The sequence below is a fragment of the Pseudorca crassidens genome, chromosome 3 (assembly GCF_039906515.1).
Source record: "Pseudorca crassidens isolate mPseCra1 chromosome 3, mPseCra1.hap1, whole genome shotgun sequence".
Taxonomy (NCBI): domain Eukaryota; kingdom Metazoa; phylum Chordata; class Mammalia; order Artiodactyla; family Delphinidae; genus Pseudorca; species Pseudorca crassidens.
The window spans coordinates 119732773-119752627 of NC_090298.1; the positions used below are offsets into that span (position 1 = coordinate 119732773).

The following is a 19855-nucleotide window of genomic DNA, read 5'->3' on the forward strand; positions in this document are numbered from 1 at the left end:
TTGTTCTGTGATCCATGGGTCAGCCCTCTCTTCAGCCCCTAGTTGACATGCTTGATGAGCCCAGAACTCCCAGAGTAGTTCCCTTGGGTGCTTCCCACCAGCACACGTTTCCCCTTCACCTCGCTGCAGTGCCCCTGCCCTGTGCAGAAGTTGGAGCCCATTCTTATCTCTTAGAAGTGAATCTGTGCCAACGCTCTGGCCTCAGATTGTCATGGAAGTATCTGGCATGTTAGTTGATGCTCACTGATGTGTGTTTTATTTTCCAGAAGGAGTTTTTCATTCCGTGTGGGTAGACCAGTTGTGTGCCCAGGCACCTCTGTAAGACTCGTCCACTTTAATCTGAGAGTGGTAGTGGAGTCTTCTCCAGATGGCTTTTTCCTTTTCCCAGTGTTATCTCATCTCATCCTTATAATTGGTAATCACCCCATGAGGTAGGTCCTCATCATCCACATTTTACAAACAAGTAAACCAGGGCTCGAAGGGTTAAGCAGCCACACAGCTGGCGAACGGCAGAGAAGGGATTTGTACCCAAGTCATGCCCCTTCCCCATGCCATGTTGCCACTTCTTGAGCTGCCAAAGTAAAAACCTTGCTAGACTGAGTTAAGGAAGCAATAAAAACCATCTGTCCCAGAGTCCAGCGTTGCCACGGAGGCAGTTGAACCATATTGAATGGGTTCCTCAATACGTGTGGTGGCAAGCAGCAGCCACACGATGACCCCCCCCATGTCACCCCAGCTCTGCAGCAAGCAGTGTGCATTCAGCAGTCACTTAATATGCTGGGCCAAGGCAGTCACTCTCGTTTGTGATCACTTTAGAACAGATGGAAGGAGGTTTTTCAACTGTGCTGCCAGATGAATGGTAGCAAAGGAGATTACTGTTTAATCTCCAAGTTAACACGCAGATACATCATGCAGCAGAGATTGGACTGGTATGTCTAGGTGAAAGCTATACTTTTTCCAGGCAACTGCAGAAGGTAGAGCCAGAGGATTAGAGGGAACCAAGCACCCAGGTCTTGTACTTTTTAAGATTTCTTCCAAAAGGTTGCAGGGTGACACGTATCACTTATTTTGTCCCGAATTTTTAGTACTTAACACAGGCATACCCCTTTTTATTGCACTTTGCTTTATTGCACTTCGCAGATACTGCGCTTTCCACAAATTGAAGGTTTGTGGCAACACTGCGATGTCAGATGATGGTTAGCTTTTTTTGGCAATAAAGGTTTTTGTAATTAAAGTGTGTATATTGTTGTTTTAGACGTAGTGCTATTACATACTTAATAGACAACAGTGTAGGGTGAACATAACTTTTATATGCGCTGGGAAACCCAAAAACTCATGTGACTTGCCTTATTGCAATATTTGCTTTATTGCAGTGGTCTGGAACCAAACCCAAAATATCTCCAAAGTATACCTGTCCCAAGGTGTTAAAATATGTTTCTTGGAAGTGTGGTTCTTAGACTTGGGTGTGCATTAGAATCATGTAAGGAGCTTGTTGAAAGATACAGATGCCTGGTCTCCTCCCCAGTACATTCTGAATCAGGTCATGCCTGGAGCTCAGGCCTCTGTAATTTTAAAAGCACCCTGGTGATGCTGATGCCAGCTAAAGTTAGAGAAGCACTAGCTTGGGGGAGGGAGGGATTGTCAAGGTTGCTTGTCTTCTGTCATTAGCGGAGTGTCTCTTAGACTCTCTGTTGGGGTTTGGGGCAGGCTGGTGGTGGTTGGAAGCTGGGGCTCTGTAGTTTCAATGCTTTTTTTCAATGCCATCTCTATCACCCACCATCTCTGAGACCTAGAGTCCATTACTTTTTTTAATCTTTTTTTTTTTTTTGGGCACGCGAGCCTCTCACTGTTGTGGCCTCTCCCGCTGTGGAGCACAGGCTCCGGACGTGCAGGCTCAGCGGCCATGGCTCACGGGCCCAGCCGCTCCGCGGCATGTGGGATATTCCCAGACCGGGGCACGAACCCGTGTCCCCTGCATCGGCAGGCGGACTCTCAACCACTGCGCCACCAGGGAAGCCTGAGTCCATTACTTTTCATTTCTGAACCTCCATTTGTTCATCTGTAAAATCAATCACTAATAATAGCTTCCTTGGAGGGGAATTACCGTGATTAAGTGAGCCAGTGCATGTAAAGTACTTGACAGTGGGCCTAGAGCATACTCAGCACCTAATAAATGTTAGCTCAGATTACGATGATTATCATCAGGCTATAGTCTTACTTTATGTTTGACTAAGAAAATATTCCCCCCCTGGAGCCTGCAGAGTCCAAAGGAGAGGCCCCTATGTGAGGGTAATGCGAAGTCTCCCTGGCCCCAGAGGGAGTCCATTTGATGCTGGAGTGCCAGCACTTCAGCAGCCTGGGACGAGTTGTGCAGCCTTGGTGGGGTGGGAATGGATTCTTAGGCTTTATTTTACATGGATCTTGTTAACTGGCAGCTGGGATTATCGCTCTGATTAATTCTTTTAGTTCAGTTAATTCATCCTGGACCCTCTCCCAGACAGGCCCAGGGAGAGGTTGAGAATTCAGCTCATGTACTTAACATGTGTGTCTTCCTTGCTGAAAAATAACTGGGAATCCATACTGTTCAGAGCTTTATGTAATACCTCTCTCGGAGCCATCAAAGCTGCAGCATGTGTCTTTTCTCAGGTTGCCTCTGCAGGTCCTGGGCGCTCTGGACACACCTGTTTGTTTTGGCAGACGACATGTTTATCCACAGGGATTCCTGTTGTCACACAGACTGTAAGGTGTAATGTGGTTCTTATCTTAATTATGTATGGTTACCATGTGTGAGTGAGAACCGCATAGTTGATGTGGCCCTTAAAAAATGATGCTGTGGAAAGCTCATGGCAGGAAAAAAGTTCAAGGTAGATCATTAAATAAAAAAGAGCATATTCCAGCCTCTCATCTCTGGCATTATCACTATGTAAAACAGATATTGTAGCATTAGGCATTATGTAATCCCACCTTGTTAAAAGAAAAAAATAGGTGTCTGTTTCTACGTATGGAAAAACAACTGGACTTTTACACACCAAAATACATCTAGGTTATTTGTATGCTATTCTGTACTTTTCAGTTGGAGAGGAATGCATATTTATTATGTATTGCCTAATTTTTACGCGATAAAAACAAAACTCTCTAATCATACACTTCATTTACTATCTCAAACCCATTTTGCAATGAGTCATGGCATAAAAATAAGTAAATCTATCATTTTCTTCTTTCTCATGAGCAGTGGTGTAAGCAGTCTGTATGTAGGCTTCCTCAGATACCGGGGAACCATAGACTAAAGGGAGACTGTCCCTCCTGAAAAGTAAGTTCTCAGGGAAGAAAGAGGGCTGTGTTGTGAGTAGCAGAGTGTCTGCTTAACTGTGACCATTCAGTTCCCTGTCCAGCCATTAATTAGAGGCGCGTTCCTACGCCGTGGTTTTTGAAATGCTGTTTCAGGAGAGGCTCCCCACTGTACCTCCATGTCTCATCCCAGTGAATCACTTCCGTCCTGGGCCAGCCACAATGACTTCCCCATTCTCTCATGCACTCCATTTTCATTGGCATTCTTTCCCTTTGCAATGCAGAGGGTTATTATGGGCACCATGGGGAGAGAATGTCAGTCAGTCCACAGGGGACCAAAATCAGTGGTGGTTTTGCTGAAGACAACCTGCCAGAAGTTGTGATATCATGTCCTGCATCTAGGGTCCAAACAACATTGACCACATTTTTCACTCATCACCTCCCTGTTTAGTCCATCATTGCCCCAACTACATTTTAAGATTATTTTTTAAAACATTGCCCAGCCTATTTTCATGTGCTCAAATATGCTGCCCAAACTACTTCTTCAGATTATTTTTATCGTAGGGACTGAGGCTGGGTCAGCATGAAAGCAGACCAGCTCAGATTTTAGTGGGGCTTGGCACACCACTCTTATCAGCAGCAAAAGCTACAGAGGAGAAAAATTGCTTTAGAAAGTCTGATTCCAAGCTTCCTGTGTACTTGGGTGTTTCCCAGAGATGGTAAACTCAGAAATTGCTGTGCACTCATTTTTTATTGCAAAATTCATTAAGCTGCTATGCTATTATCATTGTCTTGTCAAGATGATACATTACAGGCTTCATTGCAAAACTTTAACAAGCAAGAGAAAGTACACCTCTCGCTCCACCATAGCCCGGGAAAGCCTCTGGGCGTTTTGCTTTTGCAAAACGTTTTGCATTTAATATTTTTGGTGTAACGCCCTGGGTCTCTGCAGAACCTCCATCTGTCTTGCGATTCCCTTTTCTTCCTGTTTGATCATGTGGAGAGTGAGTTCCCTCCTTTGGGCTCTGTGAGGCGTCAGGAGCTGCTGTTAAAGATCTTCTTTCTGACGACTCGTCTGAGACCTCATGGAAAGCTGAGATATCAGCCTCTATGATGACAGACTTCTGTGCATGGTGAGAAACCTCCCTCAAAGTGGCGTCGAAGGTCTGTGTTTCCTATTTACCCTCCAGCTCTGAGTATTCAGTGGGCCAGACGTGTTCAGGCCTGCCGAGCCAGGCGGATTTGGCATGTGCGTTCCTGGCCTCGCCTCTGAGTTCTGTGATCAAGAGACCCTGCGTCTTGTATGTGGTACGCTTGTCATCGGAGCGAGCGGGAATCACTTGGTAAATATGGAAAGTGAAGGAGCTTAGCTCCCAGATTTCCATGGCAACCCCCAGAACAAGTACAATATCACCAAAATTATTCTGCGGTTGCTTTTTTTAGTTGCAGTGATTTGGTTGCATACTCATGTTTTTCCGCTCCTGATTTGTACAAAAAAAACACAGACTCTGCCCACTGTAACTAGTACTTTGGTTTCAAGGACATTAGTGGTCCCTGCCCGAAGCACCTGAAAAATTCAATCACACAAAACTGCCTCCTGTGTGCTAACAGAATACGTTCTGATCGTTTGTGTTGCCTTATTTATGCTTATTATGTATGTCATGACTGTTGTGGAGCTCTAATCTCTACTGTGCACGGCCTGGGCACCAGGAATGTATGAGCTGACACTGACTCACCGGTCATCGTCATGGATGCTTGATGTAGTCTGTGAGGGCAGACGTGGCCCTGCCCTTCGGTAGTGTGTGTTTTTAAGGACCAAGTCCACATCCAGTTTGTTACTCCTTGCAGAACACACGTTCATGAAAGCATCCAACATGTTACCCATGCATGTTTACAATTGTTTGGGCTTTTATTTTATCATTTCTTTGTTTCTGAGCTCTTGTTTTCTGTGACTAATATGAAGAGAGATTCTTGTGGACGAACATGCCTGAGGAAAGCAAGCATTCTCACTGCCTTCAGCCAGTTCCAGAAGACTCTTGCATTGGGGGCATTCTTTCTGTTTTGGCCATTTGATCTTGTCGGTTTGACTCATAGCTGGTTGTTGTTTTCCTTTTTCAGCCCACTAGCCTGTAATTTTTTTTTCTTCAGCAATATAATTGCCATCGGTCCTTCTTACACCTTCTGATGCGGATGCCAGAGCTGGTTTGAATCATCAGTGACTCAGAGAAGTCCAGCTCTGTATTTGAATGATTTGGTTAATTAAAAAAAAAAAATCTTTTAGGCTGCCTGTTCTCATTCTGTTTTTCTGTCAGGAGCAAGTATTCATTTGCCCACCTGACAAAAGTCCTCCTGTTTTGAGTGACACTGCTGAATCATTTTCTCTTTATTTCTTAACAGATTGCAAATGCTATAGAATTTGTCGTAGTATAGTTTGCCTTAACCACTAAACATTTGATTTGCTATTGATTTCACTCCCCACTCCTTCTCTGGAATAATCACCTTCCTACTCACCCTCAGGAAGGATCGCCAGCATTTCAGCTTAGACATCTGTCCACTTAGAAGCTCTCAGTCTCATTACGTGAGGTCTCCTGTCAAAGAAAACTGTAGTGATCTTGTAGTCAGAGAGTGCCAGGTTTCAGATTTCCTTATCATATGGCCCATGGAGGGATATCAGTAAAGAGTCTGCATCTTTGGCCATCTTGTCTGCAAAACTATGGAATATTATGATTAATTTTTTGGCATTTTCTCTTTGGACAAAAAACTCCTTTCCCTGATCTTTTGTTTTTGTTGTTGTTTTGTTGTAGGTTACACCATATGTGACAGGTCCTAGATATCTAACTATAAGTCAAAATATAATCTCAAAAAGAATTTATTTTTTGCAGAAAGAATTCTGTGTCCTCCAGTAAATGAATACTAGAAATCCTCAGGCTCAGTTTGGGTGTAGCCATCTGTTTTATTCTGTTGACTTTGCCAGTCCAGGGATAGTCAAGTCCTCATTATCCGCCCATATCCTCGTTCTGTTGTGGGTTTACGGGAGTTTGGGATTAACACACACTACTATACATAAAATAGATAATCGACAGGGGCCCACTGTATAGCACAGGGAACTCTACCTAATATTCTGTAATAACCTACATGGGAAAAGAATCTGAAAAAGAATAGATATATGTATATGTATAACTGACTCACTTTGCTGTACACCTGAAACTAACACAACATTGTAAATCAACTATACCCCAATATAAATTTTCTTTTTTTTTTTCGGTACGCGGGCCTCTCACTGTTGTGGCCTCTCCGGTTGCAGAGCACAGGCTCCGGACACGCAGGCTCAGCGGCCATGGCTCACGGGCCCAGCTGCTCCGCGGCATGTGGGATCTTCCCAGACCGGGAAACGAACCCGTGTCCCCCGCATCGGCAGGTGGACTCTCAACCACTGCGCCACCGGGGAAGCCCCCCCAACATAAAATTTTTTTAAGTAAACAAGAAAAAACAAATATCATGTTCCACATGCTGCGGCCTTCCTCATTAGCTCGTGGAGAGACCCAGTCTATAATACTGTAACGGGAGATATGTTCTTAAAACTTTTACCTAAGTCCATTTTTTAGAATCAGATCTTTTTATGAACATTAGGATTCTGATAAAATATTTTATAAAGCAAAGCATCTTTATATAATTTTTTTTTAAATTGTGATTTCAAAGTGTTGTCTGTCACATGCCCAACCTTAGGTTGCTTATACTGAGAAAGGTAAACATATGAACAAGTGAATATGTGCAAGTTAATCAATAGTCTAGTATACATCTGATTAAAATACCAACGAATTAGTGTCAGAGTCTGCTGTCTGGGGTCAGGGTTTGGTACCCAGGAGGAGCTCAATAAATATTTATTGAAAAAATGAAAATCGAAGAAGGTTTCATTTCAGATACTCTGTTTTTCTAATGCATCGTAAGGCAGAAAAAAAAAAAGTCCTGATAATATTTTAGAAAAGCTGATATTCTTTTTGTATGACATTATTTTTAATTCATAGAATTATAACCCTCTCATGGACAAGTAAATGTAATCACAGAGAAATAAGAGCTTTAGTTATACTCTTCTATTTCCTATGAACTCAGATTATTATGTCCTGCGAACTTGGCCTCAAACCAGAGTTAATAAAACTCTTCATCTCTCCTCCCATATGAAGCAGAATACATCTCCACTGAGCCCCAAAGATGTGTCATCTTTACTCCCCTTGGAATGAAGGTAGTCTTGGGCTCCTCACACTTTTTCAGGAGTCTTGATATGAGTATTTTGTGCAAAGGAAAATTTTACTTATACTGATTCATACTGATAAATGGCATGTCCATTCCCTCAATGATCCTCTAATTATGTAATTTTAGAGTTGTTTTTTTTCCTGGTAGCAAGTACCCCTTTGCAGGCTCTGTTAGTCCTTCTACATCGTGGCTCAATGTAACTCTTTTGATTTCTCTTTCTTTGTTGTTTCTCTTTGGAACTCAAGCTTTTGAAATATGAATAGTTGTAAACCTCAGGAATCAATAATCTACTTTTCTCAAAACCTAATTAGAGTTCAGGAATCTCCCATAAGCCTCACGGGGTTTTTAAGTGTTCCGTAGGGCTTCAAACATGGCATTGAGAATTTGCCAAGATACTAGGTGGTATTGGTGTATAGATGTATGTTTGTGTGTTTCTGTATGTGTGTACCTAATGTGAAGATTACTCTAACATCATTTCATAAGTATATTTTTACATACATGAGTAGTGCAAGGGAAGAGTATTTTTTATCATGGCCTCATCCCTTTTATTGCCTAAAGAGAGCTGAGTTCACTTCTTGACCTCTAAACTACCATATCAGCGAGCCTAGTCTTCTTCTTAGGGATATGGTATACCTCTGGCTCATTTCAGAAAGGTCCAGTGAGGATTAACCCAGACGTGACATTTCTTGATACGTAAACTGATTGCCCAAAACATCGGTTGATTCCAATATGGTGTATCTGTAAGGAATGTGGAACAAGAATGACATTGTATGTCTCTAATGTTCTGCTGCAGCAGTGGTGCCCATGCCATTTGGCTAAATAATCCCCAAAATGTTTTCTTCAGTGCATGGTTCCAAGTTTTTAAAGATGTGAAGAAACAGAAAGTTCTTTTCTTTGAGCAAGGTTCTGAAGTTTACAAAACGCATTCTTGCCTGTGATCCCACTTGATCCTCATGACAGCTCCCCGAGCTGTGTAAGGCATTTCTCATGCTCCCTATTTTATAGCTGCATTAACCAATAAACAGAGAGTCAAGGAATATTCCCTGACTCCATACAGCCAGTCAGTGGTGGGAACTCGGGTTTTCTCCCTTCTGACTTGGTAATATTCTCCAAGCACTAATGTGACTGCTTGGAACATGGACTCAGTTTTGTATATGCAGACTACTCTGTAGTCCTTACAGATCTATTGATCAAAGAATTAACTGGAAGCTCAACATCAAATACTTGGAGCTAGAAGCAACCCAGAAGAGTCTATCTGGGGAGTGGTCAGGGGTTTAGACTGCAGAGCCATAAGGAAGTGGATGTCCAAAGAGTAGATATTTTATGGCATGCTACTATAGGGTCAAAGGTAGGACATGGCTTAGGCAAGTAAGACCATGCTGGGGGCAGGAGTTTTAGAATAAAGGGTGAATGTCACCAAACCAAGAGGATATGATTGATTGTAAGGGGGCTTTGAAGGCTCTCTCTGTTCTGACCATCTGCCAGTCCAAAGAAGACACAATTTGTGGTGCGGTGGTGGGGCCACTCTTAGGAAAAGGCTGGTCATATGAAAGGGGAGATGTGTCCTGTCAAGGGAGATGTGTCCTGTCTGTCAAGGGAGATGTGTCCCGTCTGTCAAGGGAGATGTGTCCTGTTAAGTGGAGGACGGAGTTTTGCTCTAAAGTTTCAAGTCACCTGTTACTCTTGGGCTCTTCCTTTCCCACTTGTAATTCTTATCCTTTCCTATGTCCTTTTCGTAGCTTCATTGGCACCAGAGAGCTCCATCTAATCTCTTTATTTGTAAACTTTGGTATAGGTAGGAGCAGACTCTCCCTATGAAATAATATTAATATGGAGTTTGTGGCTTTTTCTTCCCCCAGAGGAACAGAGAAACAGCCTCATCGACTCCAGTTTGGAATCTGTCGTCTCATCAAACGCAAACAGCATCCTTAATTCTAGCAGCAGCTTACAGCCCAACCTGAACTCCAGTGATCCAGACCTGGATGTGCTCAAACCCACCCGGCCCAACTCACTGTAAGTATGACGTCGGGCTGCTGGCCACAGGGAGCCCTTGCTCAGCCATTCTGCCCAGAATGTGCTGTCTGGCCCCATCTGACTTTGAGTATTGTCCCATGAACCTGATTTAAACCTTCTCCCTCAACTTGGAAGCTTGGCTAAGTTTGTTTTGGAGTTTTTAAGCGTCATCATCTCAAAGGGGAATCATTATTCTTAACATACCGCTTCTTGGCCTTGGTGATGTTTGATTTACCTGCTGAGATGGCTTTGGTGACGGCTCATTGCCTGTGCTGGCTGCTGGGCATGAAAAGCAATTTCTTTTAGTTTTACAAACATCCGGGCACTGTAGTAGCTCAGTAGATTTGTAGCTAAGTCTGCTTCACTCATTTGTGTTGTCACAGTTTCCCTTCTCCCTGATTATGTTGAGTATGTTCAGTGCTATCTCTGTGTCCACTTCCAGAGAAAATAGCTCCCAGGTGCTCTGTGAGTCTTCAACTCCTCAAACCTTAGCATGACCGTGATCACAGAGCACATTCTCTAAAGGAGAAGAACCTCTGTTGCTTCATTCTTGGGTGTCGAGCACCCACAGCTGAGACAGGCAGTTTTGAGGCTGGTTGTCCAACCCTCCACGGAAACTAGATCTACTCTGCTTGGGCCAGAAAGTTCTCTTTTGTGGTTACATCCCACATTACTTAGCCTGCTTCTTCGGACCACCCCATAAATCTTGTCCACTAGAGCCTTTGCATAAAGAATGTGAGGCCATGACAAAACAGCTGGACTCTCCAGCCACAGTTGTATAAGACTCAGGAAGAACAGGGTTGACTTTGCCTTTCTCTGGTGAAAATAGTTTGAGGTTCAGCCACAAATTGCCTTCAGGACAGTTGTTTCTCTTGGTGAGGCCCCAGGATGTCAGAACCTTTTCCTGCCCCTCTCCCTGCTGTGGTTGCATGATCGCGCTCCGCCATTCTATCTTGCCAACATAGTTACAGATCTGCAAAATGGGTCTAACAATTTTTGCCTTAGAAGGGACTGAGGGATATTAAGGTTTGGAAGGAAAAATGACTCTAAAATGGATATGAGGCACTTAGAAAATGCAGCAACAGTGTAAGATGGAATTGTACATTGAGAAAATCAGGTCTCTTTTTCATTGTTGGCAGCTTTAAGTCCTACCTTGATATTCAAGAAATGTAATTACCTGTTATCAGGTAGATGATGTGTTTTTTTTTTTTACCAAGAACTAGCCTCAAATGCTCAAAATAATTTAACTTGTTCAGCTTGTGGGCAGTGAGTCCTCTCTGGTTCTCCGTGGCCAGACTTGCCTGTGGAGCCTCCCTTCCTTGATGGATGGCTCTCTAGGGTACTCCTGGAGCCGTTTTCCTTGCAGTTGCTGGAGTTATTTGTTGCTCAGAATGAGCAAGGTTGAATTTCTAGCCCAGGTTGCTTAAGACTCCCTGATTTTAGCCGGCGGCACCAACTAGGGGTCTTTAATCTTTGTTTTCAGCTGCTGGGGGCTGGGAGCCCCCCAAGTCACCATTGAGTACAGTGTGTCCAAAGAGGCTACTTTGGCAGCTATGTGGAAATGGGGGGTTTGGTCTTTTAAACAGGTCATGGAGGAGAGGGCTTGGGATTTTTTATTTTTCAGTTATCTAGATGTGATTTGTTTTACATAAAACACTGGGGGTCACTTTGCCTGCTTCACGCCAGATGCATCCCTACCTGGTGTATGTTTGGGGGGCTTTCCCAAGGAAGGGAGGATGAGGCCAGGAACAGTCCACTTGTTTGCCTCTGGTGGAGGATGGGAGGTAGGAATGTGGGTGTGTTTCCCGCAAGACTGTTGTCTTCCAAGCCCAGTGAATAGCTAACTGATACCTGGAAGTCTTGAGCTCCAGGAGGGCTGCTCTTGAGGTGGAAGCAGTGCTGACACCAGCGTTTGCTACGGACCTGATGAGGGCCATGCCAGCAGCCCTAAACACTCTGCAGCTGGTTCTCCACCCATTTCTGAAACCCAGGGCCAGGAGATGTTGTTGCCCAGTTTGTGCCTGCCAGATTTATTCTGCCTGGGATTGGCCTGGCCTGGGATTGGACCACCGACAGATGGATGAGAGGTCATCCCGGCAAGCGGAAGCCACAGTACTTCCCTGAGTCAGTGAATTCTGAGGCACCCTCTGCCATGGTGCTGGGACTCAGTTGCAACCAGCCGAGACCACTTGGGTCTCAGCCTCGGTCCTGGACCCTTTCATTCCTTCCGTCATTGTTCACTTGGAGGTGCACAGAGCTCCTTGAATGGGGACACTTAATGACGCAGATGAAAACACAAGACCAGGTCGAGGGGTGGGGGATTACCATTACCTTGACTGTAAATTAGGCACAGCGTGGGGAAACCAGTCACCAGAAAACTGTGTGTTCTTTTTATTTCATTCATTTGTTTTTCATTGTTTTCATAATGACTGGAATGATCCTTCTGACCACATAACAATCATAATGAAAGAAACTTGTTTGTGACTCAGCGTCCCTTGGTATTCTGGAGGCCACATTTTGCTGTCTCCTTTGTAAATCTTTTCTAATTCTCCAAGGAGATGAAGGTCCTCTTGTTTGTGTGGACATAATGCTAAATCAGGCATCAGAATCTGAGATGCCACCATTTCAGGCCTGCCAGGGCAAGGCTGCAGGGAGCCTATCTTTGGCAGGTCCTCAGCTGGACCTCTTGAGGTTGCTGTCTCTCCTAAAGATCAAAGGACACTTGGTGAGCCGAGACCAAAGTTTAGCTCATCTAAAATGGTCAGCAAATAGTGCTGACCTGGTTTATGCTCAGACCTCTGCTGAGCTACCTGGGGTAAAGGAGAAAAAGAGGATTCCTGGCCTCCCCGGGAGTTTACACTCTGGCTGAGGAGGAAAAATGGTGGTAAATGGCAGTGCTCAATGGGGCTTAGAGCTCAGAAGTGCATTTAGAGTTCAACAACTCTTAACTGGGTATCTGTTAGGTACACAAACCAGTCAGTGTCGGGAAAAGTGGCGTAGATGAAATGTGAGGTGGGCACTAGGTAAGATGATATGGGTGGATGAAGAGCATTTCCGGTAAGGGGATGAGAGAGGCAGAGATAATCCAGGATGGAGAAAAACAGTCTACAGATGTGTGTGTTAGGGGAGGGGGAACTTAGTTCTTCCCCCACCACGACCACCAAAAAAAAAAAAAAAAAAAAGATTGAACAAACCGTTAAGATCAGGTCACTTCACACAAAAATCCAGATTTCATGCTGGAACCACTAGACACACACACACACACAAAATAATGAATTTAGACACAGACCTTACAGCATTCACAAAACTTAACTCAAAATGGACCATAGACCTAAATGTAAAATGCAAAACTATAAAATTTCTAGAAGACAACATAGAAAATCTAGGTGTCTTTGGGTTTGGCAATGACTGTTTAAAGAAACACCAAAAGCATAATCCATGAAAGAAAAAATTGGTAAGTTGGACTTCATTTAGGCTAAAAGCTTCTACTCTGGGAACGACATTATTAAGAGAATGAAAAGCCAAGCCACAGACTAGGAAAAAGTATTTGCAAAACACATATCTGACAAAGGACCAGTATACTAAATATATAAAGAGCTCTTAAAATTCAACAGTAAGTAAACAAACCACCCAGTTAAAAGCTGAGCAAAGGGGCTTCCCTGGTGGCGCAGTGGTTGGGAGTCCGCCTGCCGATGCAGGGGACACGGGTTCGTGCCCCGGTCCGGGAGTATCCCACATGCCACGGAGCGGCTGGGCCCGTGAGCCGTGGACGCTGAGCCTGCGCGTCCGGAACCTGTGCTCCGCAACCGGAGAGGCCACAGCAGTGAGAGGCCCACGTACCGAAAAAAAAAAAAAAAAACGATCAAGCGATCACGCTCTTAGGTGTTTACCCAAATGAGTTGAAAGCTTAGGCCCACAAAATCCTGCCTATTCATAATTGCCCAAACGTGGAAGCAACCAAGTTGTTCTTCAGCAGGTGAATGGATAACCAAACTGTGGCACGTCCAGACAATGGAATATTATTTGGTGATATAAGGAAGTGAGCTATCAAGTCATGAAAAGACATGGATGAACCATAAACGCATACTGCTAAGAGAAAAAAGCCACTCTGAAAAGACTGCAGTATGGTATGATACCAACTATATGACATTCTGGAAAAGGAAAAACTATAGAATCAGTAAAAAGATTGGTGGGCAGGAAGGACACAGGGCATTTTTAGGACAGTGATACTCTTCTGTATGATATCCTAATAGTAGATATTACTAAATGCATAATGCAAGACATTATGCATTTGTCAAAACCCATAGAAAAGAAAGAGTGAATCCTAATGTAAACTGTGGACTTTAGTTAATAATAATAGCAATAATAATAATGTATCAGTATTGGTTCATCAGTGGCAATAAACGTACCACACTAATGAAAGGTGTTAATAATAGGGGAAACTTAGGGAAAGGGGAGAGTTATATGAAAACTCTAAGTTATTTTGAGCCATTTTTCTGTAAACCTAAAACTGCTCTAAAAAGTAGTCTATTAGTAAATTTTTTTTTAATCTAGATTTCCAGCTTCTTCTGAAAAGTTATAAGATTTGGCCACACTAAATTCATACGTTGCTTGGTAACAGATGATACTCTTTAGTCACTATCTTCTCTCTTTTCTGTCTCCAAGGCCTGTGATAAATTAAATACGGCCAAAGAATCTTTGCAGCCCCTCCCATTAAGAGGTGGAGTCCTTGAATCTAGGCCGGCCTTTACCCTCTGACTTGATTTGATCATTATATGACTTCCAAGCCCAGGCCACAAGGCCTTGCAGCCTCCCATCTCCTCTTGGAACCCAGCCACCGTGTAAAAAGTACAGCCGAGCCTCCTTGAGGATGAAGGACTGTTAGAGAGAGGAAGCCCGCTGTCCCAGCCAAGCCCAGTGCCCAGGCCACCGTCAGCTAATGCAGCCACATGAATGAGTCCAGGAAAGACCAACAGAAAAGCTGCCCAGTTACCCCCACAGATTCATGAAAAAGAATACATTGTGGTTGTTTTAAGCCCCTGAATTTAGGCCAGTTTTTTCAGCAATAGTTAACTAACACAAGTCAGAGTCATGGGCAACTTCCTTGGGATGGCACTGGGCTGCCTGGGTCAGGTATGGAAGATTCTCACCGTAGCATAGTGGCACGTGGAGATTAGCCTTTCCATTTTCAGAATCTTCTTTGAAAGAAAATGACTCGTAAATGAGATTCTAAGAAGTTCAGAAACAAAACAAAACCCATAGCTGATGGCTGAGGCATGGAAAGCAGGAAGCCCTAGGTTTTAATCCTGGCACCAACATCGACTGGCTGGTGCTCTTCCTTGGCCCTGAACATGCCCCTGAACGTGCCCAATGCCCGCTGCCAGTGCTGGAAGGAGTGGGGCTGACCTGTCTCTAAGAACGGAGGTCATTCACTGGGTGCTTACAAAGGACTGCAGAAATAAGTCTCTCTCTCCTCTCCCAGTGACCAACAGAGATGGCCTCGTGCCATCGCTTTTCTGGGAGACAGTGATTTTTAAGGAGGAAGTAAACAAATGCTGAGAAAGTAGTCAGGGGACATCCCCCTAGGGACTTGAGATACTGCAGTAATTCCCCCAAATTAAAACCGACCAGGGGAAGGCTTTTTTCAGACCGCTGGGGTAGGGATGGAGGGGCTGGTTAGGATTGAAAGAAGGCCAGGAGAGCAGAGGATGATTCCAGCAATGGAGGAACCCAGCCTTGGAGTTCTCTCTGCCTAAGTGGTCCCCACCCCTAAAAAATAACTCACTGCCCAGTAGCCCCATCAATAAAACTAATTTTTTCTCATCCTTTCCGCTTAACACACACACACATGCGTTTCCAATTTATTTCTGGTTACCTAAAAGATGTGTGCATGCCAGACGCCTTCAAATTCTGCCAGAGTCAACCGTCCTCTCTGGTTTTAGTGGCCAGTGAGAGGCGGCAAGAGAACAGTGCCTGGAATTCAGAGGATAAACAAGGCCTGCTTCCAGGCAGAGTTGTTTCTCTGAAGCACTGTTGGCTCCTGCTGCATTTGATTCAGCGGCTCTCATCTGAAACCTGGGGAAAGCTTGCCTGGAGAGAGATCTCTAAAACTTTACTTCTGTTTTGCTTATTCAGTCAAAATTCACTCAACAAATATTGGTGAACACTGACTGTGGGCCAGGTGTTATTCTGAGTGCTGAAGATAGAGTGATAGAAAGATTAGAGTTTCTGCGCTCATTGATTTTATATTCTAGTAAGGTTACATCAGTATCTCAAATATCAAATGTTGAGAAGTTCTGTGGAGAAAACCAACATAGAGTAAAGGAGGTACAGATTTGGAGGGGAAGGAGGCAAGTTACTTTAGGACTTTCTGCCTCAGTTTCTTCATCTGTAAAATGGGGTCATCATACCCTCCACAAAAATGTGTTGTGACAGTTAAGTGAGATCACCTTTTGTCATATCATTTACATGTACAGCACTGTGAAAGGCAGTTACCGGTAATGACTCAGAGGCCCTCTTCCACACCATCCGTTCTCTCCCTCTATTCTGTCAACCCTGGTGTGTATTTTTCGGGTGCAGAGAGATGTCCCAGGCTGTTCTGCTCATCTCTCCGCACAGGCTTACTATCTTGGTAGCCTGGAGCTCTCTGTCAGGTCAGTCTTTGAGTATCAGTGAAAAGAAGGGGACTTCTACTGTAGAGTCAGGTTCTGCCCCACCTTAAACCTAGACCAGCTGGGGTAGGCAAGCCTGTTCCTGAGACATGTGGGAACCTCCACATCCCATGGGGTACCTGATAAGCTGCATGCCTAGCTGTTATTTATTGGGACCAAATGAATCACTAAAGGAATAAAAGGCATTAGACAACTGGTAACTAATGGCATATTTTTTAAAGTAATTTTCTAAGTGCTATTTTATGCCAAAAGAGTTACACCCAAACAGGCAGCTATGATTTTGCTCCAGTGATCTTTGTTTTGTCATTCTTTGGGATGCAGGGATTTGAAAGAGGAAGTTTTCCTCTGTGGTTGAGTCAGTTTGCTGTGGGAAGAGGATCTTTCCTGTTAGATTGAGGATACCATTTCTCACCTACCTCCAAGCAGAAAAGGTCTCTCGAGACAGTTTTGCCTGAAAATTTGGTGGCATTCCCCACCTCGAAAAATAGCTCGAAAGCGTAATGATTTTCACAAGGAGTCATGTGCCTTTTCTTATTACTCCTCACCACCCCCACGGTGGCTCCAGCCTGCTTGGTCGTGGTTGTCTCTTGGACAAGCCCAGAACCTTCCCTCTTACGTCTCAGGCTCCTGGGGCCACCATAGCCACAGCTCTTCCAAGTACCAGGCCAGCTTCCCTTGACATTTTCAGAGATTCGTCACTGACATGACCCACATTCTTGTTTCCTGAGAGGCCTCCCGTCAGCTTTTCCCATTCCCCAGCCAAGATCTTCTGGGCCAGTCAGGAGCCCAGCTGGCTTCCCTTGGTTGAGGGTGGAGATTCCTGCCTGGTGACCCATCCGATTTTTATTGGATAAATGTGTTTGGTTATTAGCGGTTCTTCTTTTTTTCATAGAAAAATCGATCGAGGCAGGCCTCACACTTCATGACCCAGCAGGATTTCTTTCCCAAGCACCAGGGCTGTCCGTGGGCTTGGATCGCTCCAGCGTGTCAGCAGAGGGGGTATGGGAGGAGGCGGGGACTGGCCATCATTCCAATGCTCAGCCAGCATCCCCGTTTTCCAGCAGAGTGGAAGTCACAAATGGAACGATGTTTTCCTTCACACAGATTGTTTTCTTCCCCCCTTTATGAGCTAAAATCATATAAAGGGTCTGCATTTTCTTCTGTACACTAATTAATCTTACCAAATAATCTTAAACAGTTCCCCCATTTGCCATGACATGGAGTAGATGCTGAAGCCTTGGGGTTTAATTAAACATATGAACGAACGAATTTCATTCTGGATTTAGCTGCATTTTATATGTGTAAGTAGGTGTCAGGCATTTTAAATCTCCAGTTTTTGGTAGTGTCTTTAGGGAAGGAAATAGGCTTACGATTTTGCATGGCTTTCAGCACTATTATGCCTGTAAGTGGACTTGGAAGGAACTCTGAAAGGCTGTTTTTCTCGCTTTGGGTTAGATCTGAGATTGTCTGTCTCCCTCCCTGTGTATATAATTTGGAGGAATCTTATTGGTTGATCCAGATCCTAAATTGGGTAAATTAAAATCATATTTGAGTTCAAGTACTGCTTTTTAAACCTTCTTAGTCAGTCTGGAAAGCAGATGCGTCCTTAGCTAGGAACACATTTCTAGTTGGAAACAGCCTTGGGGTCTTATTTTTAATGCCTTCTCTGCATTAAGAATATAGAAAACCATGTACTGTAGTCTGCTTTGGTCTCTGCATGCTGCTCTTCCAGGGCAGGGTCTTAGCTCAGCACGGTGTTTGCCAGAGTGTGGCCCTGTGACCAGCATCATTGGTGTCACCTGGGAGCTCATTAGAAATGCATATTCTCAGGCCCCACCCAGACTTATTGGGTCAACAACTCTGGAGGAGGAGCCCAGCAATCTGTGTTCTAACAAGCCCTGCAGGTCATTCTGACACATGCTCAAGTCTGAGAACCGTGGTCATAATGCGTTAGGCTGATAGACTTCCACAAGAAAAACATCTGGATATACCTCAATGTAAAGCACTCAGGGCCAAGCGTGTGTCATCGCTGGCACTTTGTCCCTGCAGTGATAACAGTAGTGGAGCTTAAGAGCACCCTGCCCTTGGCCCTCAGGGGAACCCAGTTAGCTCACCAGTGCTATACTTTACAGCTCACCAAGGAAGCCAGCCAGCTGCTTTGCAAATGCTTGCCTTTTGGTCGTAAATCAAGAGAGGGTGAGTACATCAACTAATCAAGCCAATAGGTATTTTTATTGAGCACATACTATGTGTGTAACACGAGAAAGTCAAGACCCTTGCATTGACGGAAGAAGAGATCTCAGGGTATGTGACACTGAAAGTGGTGGGTCAGCATCAGCATGTACAAAAGATGTGAGACTTCTGGGTCAGCATTCCCCAAACTGAGGCAGGAATGGGAGACAGGTGGAAAGAATGGAGTGGGACAAAGTTCAACCGATTCTTGACAAGAGGACTTCTGTGCCTTTAATATGTCCGTTGTGAATCTCCCAAGGGGCATGTCTTATGCTGCATTTCCTAAATGTATTTGACTGCAGAAGATGGTTTTACAGTGCTTCTCTTCAGCCTCTTAAAACAGGATCCCACTGTTTAGGAAATGCTATTCTAAAATACTCTACTTTTGAGGGGGAAAATGTATTTCTCATAATGGATGGTATTATTATGGCAGAGATCCTTCAAAAGAATAGCGATCTCGGGGCTTCCCTGTTGGCGCAGTGGTTGAGAGTTCGCCTGCCGACGCAGGGGACGCGGGTTCGTGCCCCGGTCCGGGAAGATCCCACATGCCGGGGAGCGGCTGGGCCCATGAGCCATGGCCGCTGAGCCTGCGCATCCAGAGCCTGTGCTCCTCAACGGGAGAGGCCACAGCAGTGAGAGGCCCGCGTACCACAAAAAAAAAGAAAAGAAAAAAAATAAAATAGATTTACTCATTTTTGAAATTGACATTCTTTTATTTATTCTCTTAAATTTGTGGAGTACATCTTTGTGAGAAACAATTCTCTTTTTTAACCTTTAACATTTGTTGTATCCTCAGTAACTAATGATCTGAGTGAGATGCCTGCTATTTGATTGAAGAATAAGGGTCCTACAGAAAGGTGATGCTTTTGGTATGTTTTAAATGAAGTTAGTGCTATTTGAATCATTCATTCAGTGGCCAGGTGACTCCTCCACTCCAAGCTGGTCTGTCCAGGACTCCAGGTCAGTTTAGCAAATGGTAACTCTTGTAGGACAGCAGAGGAAATTTGTCTCAGGGAGCTAAGTAGAGTGGATCTAGTTAGACCTCTACGTCTGGACTGATTTCAGATTTCTTATTAAATTAGGAAGCTCTAACTTAGGAAACAAGAAAGTCAGCTAGCTACTCATGAGCTCCTCTCCCATCCTCTCTACCAACATTGTGAAATTTAAGTACTTCAATTTTCTTGAGCTCTATATAGTTCTTTCACCTGATCTTCATCTGTCATTCTCCATCTGCCATCTACCCAATTTCCTTTAAAAGCCCTATTTTAAAGCAGAATATATAATGGAAAAACCTTAACTCCTGACCTTTATGGAGCTGCGCTAGAGTTACTCCATAATAATTAGCAGTTGCTCTGGTAACCTCAGACACATGGCCTAAATCACCTGTGTTCGTCACTATC

The 19855-nt window shown here is 44.2% G+C and overlaps 1 protein-coding gene across 6 annotated transcripts in view; it reads left to right on the forward strand.

The window, feature by feature from the left end:
• Positions 1 to 19855, forward strand: part of ARHGAP26 (Rho GTPase activating protein 26) — a 472331-nt gene that overhangs the window by 389673 nt on the left and 62803 nt on the right. For all 6 annotated transcript variants that reach the window (XR_010942153.1, XM_067732119.1, XM_067732122.1 and 3 more), the window contains one exon: positions 9399 to 9552. Coding sequence is in view for 5 of the 6 variants with exons in the window: in XM_067732119.1 (XP_067588220.1) it covers positions 9399 to 9552 (154 nt within the window). In the remaining variant the exon portion in view is untranslated. The remainder of the gene's footprint in view (positions 1 to 9398; positions 9553 to 19855) is intronic.